Consider the following 8,443-nt stretch of genomic DNA (forward strand, 5'->3'; position numbering starts at 1 on the left):
AAGGTGGCAGCTGATTGCTGGGACAGTGTCCCAGGCAGCAGTGGGGGTGGCCCAGAGCAGTGGGCTGCCTCTCTGAAGGATGGCTGCTCCTTGTCTTTGGCTTTATCTGTGCCTGTGAGCGCTGATAAGAAGTAACTGGCTGGCATGTTAGGCTCTCGCTGCTTGATTATTTTTTATTGCCTTGTTTGCTTGGGGAATGGTAGTGCTCAGCTTGCTCTGAGGTCCAAAAGGTTGCCTTCCCCCAGGGTTCTGTGTGTTTCTGGCTACTGCTTTAGGGATCAGGGCTGCTCTTATCTTAATCCCTCATAAGGTGGGGGTCATTCCTTCAGGTTCATGTGTTTGCCACTACATTGCACTAGGGGGTTTTATTTCACACTCTTGTTTGGTTTGGCTCTGTTCATGAAACTGTAACCAAGCAGGAAGGAACAGATGTGAAAAGCCTGCAAGTAGGAGAGGAGCTTGTGAGGAAGCCTGGAACTGGGGGAGCCAATTAATGTGTGCTGGGTGGGGATTTGAGCATTAGTTAGATGTGTGATGAGGTATCACAGCAGCTGTCACTACAACAAGTGCTGCACCTTGCAGAGCAAGTCAAGCCATGGGGGAATGACATGGACATCTTGCTGTACCCATGTGAACATAAAGCTGTCTTTGCATTGGGTTACAATCATTATTAGTATTATTTTTAAATAGCATGTGCAAGTCTAAACCCGACAGGCACGTGTGTGTGAGGACAGGTGTACGTGACCAGGACAGGGGAGGCAACAGAATTTAGTCTGAAGCTTTTCACCATGAACTCTAAATCTTTGTTTCTTAACAGACCAAGTCTGTAGTGACTAAAGTTTTGAGGAAGGTTTGCAGGTACAGTATGGACAGAAAAGCTGAAATGTGCTACTACATATAAGTGAACATTTTTTCCTTTTCAAATTAAAGAATCACATCCAAAGAAATATACATCACTATCTACATGAATAATTAAATTTATTTTTTACCCATAAATAATAAAAAGAAACATTATGGAAAGAGATAAAAAAAGTTAGGAACAGTCTCCTGGAAATGGATTTAGTTCTGGTTTTTAGGAAATATTTTCAGCTGTGAATATTTAAAGCAAACTGCTTAGGCAAGAAGTTCAGAACCCTGTACTGTCCACAAAAGCCTCTCCACACATCATCCCAAGTAATGAACATAAATCAAGGCTTTTCTGTGGCTCTTTTTTCATTGTTTTGCAACGTGTCTTCCAAGGACTCCTTTAAAACAAAATAATAACACACCCCATCAAGACAGCAGTTCAGGTTTGCCCAGCAGAGCGTGACCTGAACAGTGTCTCGTAGCACGTGTTGAAAACTGATGTGGATGATGTTGTTCTTCACCAAAAAGTATAAGAAGTATGCCAGGTGGTAAGGTGTGAAACACACCAAAAAGGCCACCAGGTTTGTCACCACGATCCTCTGTGCTCTGGTGCTGTGTGTCTGGGGGTTGTCTGGGTTTCTGTGCCTTCTCAGGCACCGGAGGGTTTGGGCAGTGCAGAAGGTCACGGCTGCCATGCTGCCGAAGAAGATGATCTGCAGCGTGCTGAACAGGCCTGCGTTCTCCCACGTGCTCTTGGCAAAGTTATGGAAGCAGGATGAGATGTTGTGGCCCTTTCCATGCAGTTGGAAAGTAGAGACTGTCCCCACAGAGGTGCCCAGGCAGATGAGAGCACAGACCATGGCAGCTTTCTTGATGGACCTGAGGCTGAGGGCCACAAACGGGTGCCGGATCGCGATGTACCGGTCCACGCAGATGCTCAGGGAGATGAGGATGCTGCCGTACATGTTCACAAAGTAAAGACTCTCCAAGGTGGAGCAAAACACAGACCCCAAGTTCCAGTTGTCCTGAAGGTGGTAGGAAATTATTTTAAAAGGAAGAGTAAACAACAGCAAAGTATCCAGGAATATAAGGGCTATCATGTAAACTGTAGATTCTGACAGCTTTTTAACCTTAAAAAACAGGAATGACAGAGCCATTATGTTGAACAGCAGTCCCAGGATAAAAGTGGGGGTGTACATGATGAGCTGGAACAGTTCCACAGCAGCACTGATATTGCCCTTGCCATGGGTGTCATTCATATCTCCAGGTATGCTGGAAGAGAAGAAAATCACCACAAGGAAGCATGAAGATCAAATAGAAGACACAGGATAAAGGCTAATAAAGTCTCTATGTGTCTACAGTCTTGGAAACACTTTTTTCAAAGGCTAATAAAGTCTCTATCTGTTCACAGTCTTGGAAATCCCTTTTTCCCCTCTTGGACTGCTGTGTGCTGAACTGCAGCTCCTGGTACCATGGAGCTGCTCAGTGCCCATGATTTTGGGGCAAGAGGGGATAGCCTGGTGTCCAAGCCTCACTTGCACTCTTACCTGTAACCCCAGACTGTGCTGTCCTGTAATTTAGGCTGGGCAGAGTATGTGACTGCACCACCCCCTGGAGAGATCCAATTTCTTTGCAGAACCAAGGTAGCAGACCCTGATTTTAGTGTTTTTAGGATTTTGAGGGTGAAAACAATTACATGGATCCGGTTTCCTGCATCAAGCCATCATAAGAGATCTTGGGGAGCCAAGAACAAAAGGATCCCCCAAATTCATTAATGTGGAGATTCCATACAGTCACTGCCATCCTCTCCCACCACCCTTGGGCAAAGAGGGACTGTGAGTACCACTGGCCCTTCTAAAAGCTGTCTAAAAGCTGCAGGCAGGAACCTTGCAAAGGGCAATTTCTAGCAGAGGTTAAGTCTTTAGTAGAAGGATGAGATTTTGTCTAAATCAGCCAGACTTACCACAGCAGAGACAGAGGTTACAGGAAACATGCAGCTGAATTCTCCTCTGCAAAGAGGGGACTAAAAGTGTCGAGGCAGGGACTCTCTGAGCTGGGGTCAAGAAGTAATTATCTTCTTTAGAGGAAAGGTTCTGGCTTGATCCTGCCCTCAGACTCTGCTGATAAGGACTAGGAAGGTGCTCATTGGTTTCTGCAGTGCTGTAGTCACTTAAAAATGCAAATGCCCAGGAATACTTGATCCTTTCCTCCAGCCAGTTCCATGATAGCAAATGGAACCTGTAAATAAAGTCTGTCAGAGATCTTTCTGTCAGCACCCAGAAATTACCTTCTCCTGCTGTTCTCTAGTTTTCACTTCAAACTAGTGCCTTTCCTACATGAGTTGCTGATTTTGATGCTGTTCCATTTTAGATTTGTCAACTGTTTGTCAACTGAGTCAGAGTTTCTGTCCTGCAGATCAAGTCACCCCCTGAGTATTTCACAGGTAAACTCTCCCTTGCTGCAGTTTGAGAGATTAAAATCTCTTTGAGTGAGATTAAGATCAGCAAAAAGGAAATTTTTAGTTCTTTGCTCCTTAAGGACACAGCAATTGGCAGGTAAATGAGATTCTGTAAGTTCCTGGCTTAGACAGAAGTAAGAAAAACATCATGAAGCACTGTGAGTGTGGTGCTGGGAGGGAGCCCATTACTGAGAGCCAAAGGGAGCAAAAGTTAATTACAGAATTTCTGAAAAGTAGTAAATACTGACAAAGTTCTTTACTTCAATGCCTTTGTAGGAGATATTACTACTCTCCTTTTACTTCAGTCTTGTTTTTAATTTGTTTGATAGTGTGTCTAGAAAATTCCAGAGAAACAGAATTTCAGCTTCTCACCAAGATGTTTAACTAAGAAAATTCTTGCTACAATTAAAAGACATTTCAGACTAGGGTCTGTTGTGCAGATTTATTAAAAAATAACGGGAAAAAATATTATATAAAGCACAAATTCAAAGGGCAGTTTTGTTCAGTCATTTAAAAAGTTAGCTATGCTATAAGCAATGCAAGTTATGTAAAATATAATTAGTTTTTGGATCTCATGACAAGAAGAAATCTTTTAAAGCAAGGTTTGGCTATAGTGAAATATCTTTTGTGATCTTACCTTTGGGCTGTCTTGTGCTCTGCTTGTTGACTTTTTCTTCGTCTCAGCTTGTAGAATTTTGCAGTCTTGTGTTTTCTTTTAAGGCAGTGGCGTGAGCTGCATGCAAAGCAGCTGCTGGTCAGAATGTCAGAAAGCACCAAGTGCTGCTGCTTTTTGTTTCATCACAGATTTCCATGACAGCATGGGGCTCCCCACGCCGTGTCTGTGTGCAGGCACTGTGTACATGAGATGTCACACAGCTCATTCTATCCTGTAAATATGTGGCTCTGTGGGACTCACATCCCCATGAGTCACCCTTGAAAACGAGGTTCCAGTGACACAAAAAGAAATTCTGGCTCTACAGACCTTTCTTTCTTTTTTATTTCCCTCCAATACAGGATTCTATTGATTGTACATAGCATCCACAAGGTAGAGTGTTGTCAAAATGTGCTTTGAGCTAAATCCTGTCACTATTTCCCTTATTTTTCATGATATCAGAAAGGAAAGAGAGATTGCTGATTTTCAGTGGTGATTTGGTATGCTCACTTCAACTTGGGTGTTTCAAAGGGGTCAAGGGTTACTCTGACATCTGTGCATACTCCTGGGGAGCAGGGAATATACCCATGGAAAGTGTCAGGTGGGGATTTTGTTCAGGTAGGAAGGAGAAAAAAAAGTGGGGGTTTTGGCCATTGTATGCACTTTGCAGTGTTCTTTCCAAAAAAGGAAAAGAAAGGCCACAGATGTGGTTTTACTTGGTCTTCTGCATACTCCTTAAACTTGAGAACTGAGGATTATATTGGCTAAATTAAAACTATATCTGAGAAGGAAATGGGGGATAGGAGATGAGAGAAGAAATAGTCCCTTGGGGTTTCCCCATGGTATTTTAGTTGAAATGATTTTATTTAAGAAAAAAAGAAACACCACCAAAGGAAAAAAAACAAGTTTGAGTGAAAAGTTCCTTATCTCATTCCTCAGCTAGGTTTCACTTCTGTCTATCCTGTGGTGGTCTTGTGACCATGGCTGCATTCTGGATGTGAGCAAAACCCACACACACACCATGAAGGGATATTTGGGGGTTGTGGGAAGCAGGGCTGCCACCAGCACAGATGTGCCAGAGCACTCTCTGTGCTCCTGCCCCGCTCTGGGGTTTGCAGATGCCCCTTCTGAAACTGCTACCAATGCTCAGAGAGGATGCTCTCTCTTCCCAGTCAAAGCTTTCCCCCCACACTGTTGGTGCTCCTTCTTCTGCCTCATTTTCTCGTTGACCCTCATGTTCTGAGCCACGTGCCCATCTTGCTGGAGGCTGTCCCAAACCAGGGGTCCCTGGGCAAGGTGTCCCCTTGGAGCCCTGTGAGACCCCACATCTGGAGAGAGATGCTTTGGGAAAGGCAGGATGAGGAAGCAGCAGTGGCAGGGGTGGTTTAGCCACCACCAGTGAGTGATCTGCTTTTTTTCCAGCAGTATCCTTGTGAGTTTTTCAGGGCAGGAATTGCCAGGAAGGCGTGCACAGGGGTACAAATGCACTTGGGGCAAGGTGTGAAGGCTGCTCTCCCTTCAAAATGGAATGGATGAAAAAGTGATGCTGAGGGCTGAGGGAGAGGGTAAAATGAATCTGAGTGAGCAGCAGAATGGAAAGGCTGGGACAGCCCGTGAAGAACTCTCACACTGTTAATGGGAATTAATGGCTTGCTTGGGATGCAGTGGGGAGAAAGCAGTGGGCAGCAAGGAACCTTTCTGTTCTCAGGCTCTACTCTGTGCCAATGGGATGTGTCTCTTCACAAAATGCACAAGTCCAAGTGTGGGTTCCTTTTCTTGGAGACTTGGGAGCAGAGAGCCACCTCTGCACATTCTCCTCTGTCCTTGACACTTCTGTGTGTGTCACCAATGCCACCAGTGTGTGAAGCACCTCCTGTTTCATGAGATTTCAGATGCTGAATGCATTATCTTGTGCCTTTCCCCTGATGAAGGAGCTGCTTCACATGCATTTTTTTTGTTGGTATTGAGGACTTTGCCATCAGGACACACACACATCCCTCAATGGCAACCAGGGAAGTTCTGCTGATTCCCTGTGCTTGCCCTTGAGGCTCCTTGCAGTGCTGGGCTCTCCTGCTGTCAGTCCTGGCTGATGGGAACAGTGTCAGTGTGGGGCTGATGCTGCTGTCAGCCTTCCAGTTTTCATCTCAGTAACCACACAGGGCTGTGCAGGGAAGCCATGGTGAGGGTTTTTTTATTCTCGATTTAAATCATAGCCTAAGCAGTGAGAAAAGAGTCCTGCTTGAGAAGAGAGAGCATCCACTGCTGTGATCCAGAGCTGCCTGGAGCCTCTGGGTGAGTCAGGAATGGGATGAAATGTCCCATCACCTTCATCTGCTGGCTCCTCAGGACTGTTTGTAACTGAGTTGCTCCATCTCGTGGCTACAGGAGAAATGATGAACTCGGCTTCAGCCCTGCGATGTGTCTGTCTGTCTGTCTGTCTGTCTGTCTGTCTGTCTGTCTGTCTGTGGTGTGTCACCCAGAGGAACAGCTTATTGTGTAGCTCAGAGTTCATCCCAACCTGTCCAACCCAGCTCAGCTTCTTGTCCTCTTGTCCTCACTGGCTCTGTCTGCCCCAGCATCCTCACCCTGGAATGATGAGCAAGGAGAGCCAGAAGGTCTCCCATCTTTCCCAAGGATGGTTCTGGGTGGAGAGGAGCAAAAACCTCTCACAGGAACAGCTGAAATGAGGCTTTTTTGAGGAGGAAGTGGCCACAGGGACTGAGCGTGGCTGGGGGAGCCGAGGGGCAGGGCCAGGAACTGCTGTGCCTGATGTTTGTCACTGATGTTTGGTGTCCTCTGGAAAGATTGAGGGAGGCACCAGCCAACCTTGGCTGCACAAGGGTGCCCCAGGGTCCTTTCAGTGCTGGAGGAGCTGAATCTGCTGCTTGGGAGAGCTGCTGAGCTGCTCTGGCTCTTTGAGCCTTGCCATGTTTAGTGTTGACCTGATCTGGCATTTCTGGGGAGACATGTCTCAGTTTCCACAGAGAAATCATCCTGTGAGACTTCTGAGTCCAGATCAGCAGGGTGGACATTTTCCATCTCAGTGCCCTGAGATCTGTCTCTGGTGTTGCAGATTTTGCACTTTCAGTTGTTCTCTGGCTCCACAAAGCAGGTGTTCCAGCAAGGCTCACACAACCCAGCTGAGGGCCCTGCATAAAACATCACAGCCTGTGTGTCTCTTCTGCTCGATGGCTGAGTCATTTTCACACTTGTAAGGTATTTTTTTTCCTATTTAAACCATTAGCTACACTGGTCTTCAAATTATCATTACCATTGAAAGACTCGAGACGGCATTTTCGCAAATCTAGTGTTTCCTGAGAGATCATACAAACTTCCAAAGCATATGACTGACCTGGCAAATCAGACAGGCACTTCAGCTGGAATTCTGCAAGGTGAGGAAAAAAAAAAAAGATCAGTTACTGGAGATGATCAAGATCTCATTTTATTTTTCACAGTTGTGAATTGTACATGCAGCTCTAGGAAAATAACTGCACAACTGGACCTCCTTTCCAAAAGGAACTTGCAGTCAATTTTGAGGCAGCTGGGCTGCTGAGATGGCTGAGGTACTGTGTGCTGCCTTGGTGACCACAAGAGTCTCCCTCAGACCCCACCTCTCATGGTTCCATTTCTTCTCAATGGGAAAAGTCAGTTTTCCTTGCCTTGTTTCTGGGTGTGTAATTGCACAGAGTGTCTGTGAGGATCTGCCAGATGTATTTAGAGCAGGGAGGGATGGTCACTGAATGTCATTTCATGACAAGAAAACTATGAGCAGAAGGAGAGCCCAAGAGTCATTTTGGGCAAGAGAAAAAGTGTGTCTCAAGTGGCTCAAATGACTGGAGCCAGCAGTGGATGTTTAGGGGAAGAGTTAAAAACTGTGAAGAGAAGAACTTGAGTTGGAAGCTCAATTATGATTTCCAGTGTTCCTATGGTAGCACAAATTGAAAGACAGCAAACCTTCAAGTTTAGATAATTAGCATTAAGAGATTAATTAGTTAGCAATGCAGTGACAGCAGTGAGAAGCTGACAAATGTTTTTCTGAATTTTTATAGATAAGATATTCCTCAAGGGAAATATTCTTACAAAATTGTATGTTTGCAAAAAAGCTGCTGGGGGGGGGGGGAAAGGAAACTTTTTAAAAAGGTTTTTAACTAGAATTCATTTTGCTTTCTCTGTGTTCTGCTCTATTACTTCATTATGTAAACTGTGTGTACCATTGTTGTGCCAAACATCAGCTCACAGTCTATTTTAATGTTAACAGGCCAGCAGCAATGCATGTGTTTATGATATCATGACATACCAGCAGAATGCAACTTTTTATCAGCAGAGGTAGAGCACACAGAGGATGGGGCTGCTAATGAAAATCTCTTTCCTCCTCTTGTGTGCAGAGTTGGACACATCAGTTTGCTGCTTGGCTAAACTTGATCAATTTAACTTTGTTAAATTTGATAGACAGCCTGTTTATCAAATGCTATCCCTGCTGAATGCTG

At 45.1% G+C, this 8,443-nt stretch overlaps 1 protein-coding gene across 1 annotated transcript; it reads right to left on the reverse strand.

Annotated features, from left to right (window-relative positions):
• Nucleotides 1–994: 994 nt before the first annotated feature.
• LOC131581621 (G-protein coupled receptor 55-like) lies at nt 995–7,250 on the reverse strand. The gene is made up of 2 exons (XM_058844098.1): nt 7,228–7,250; nt 995–2,118 (listed from the first exon to the last, which is right to left on the reverse strand). Exons 1-2 carry the CDS (start codon nt 7,248–7,250, stop codon nt 1,188–1,190), a joined length of 954 nt encoding a protein of 317 aa, XP_058700081.1. The 3' UTR covers nt 995–1,187.
• Between the last annotated feature and the right edge of the window lie 1,193 nt (nt 7,251–8,443).

The sequence above is a fragment of the Poecile atricapillus genome, chromosome 8 (genome assembly GCF_030490865.1).
Source record: "Poecile atricapillus isolate bPoeAtr1 chromosome 8, bPoeAtr1.hap1, whole genome shotgun sequence".
Taxonomy (NCBI): domain Eukaryota; kingdom Metazoa; phylum Chordata; class Aves; order Passeriformes; family Paridae; genus Poecile; species Poecile atricapillus.

Bases quoted from the DNA above. Each gene is read 5' to 3' on its own strand.
- LOC131581621 (XM_058844098.1), bottom strand. From the start codon at position 7,250: ATGCCGTCTCGAGTCTTTCAATG. The intron at 2,119-7,227 runs GTAATGATAATT...CTTCTCTTCCAG, and splicing joins CCGTCTCGAGTCTTTCAATG to CATACCTGGAGATATGAATG.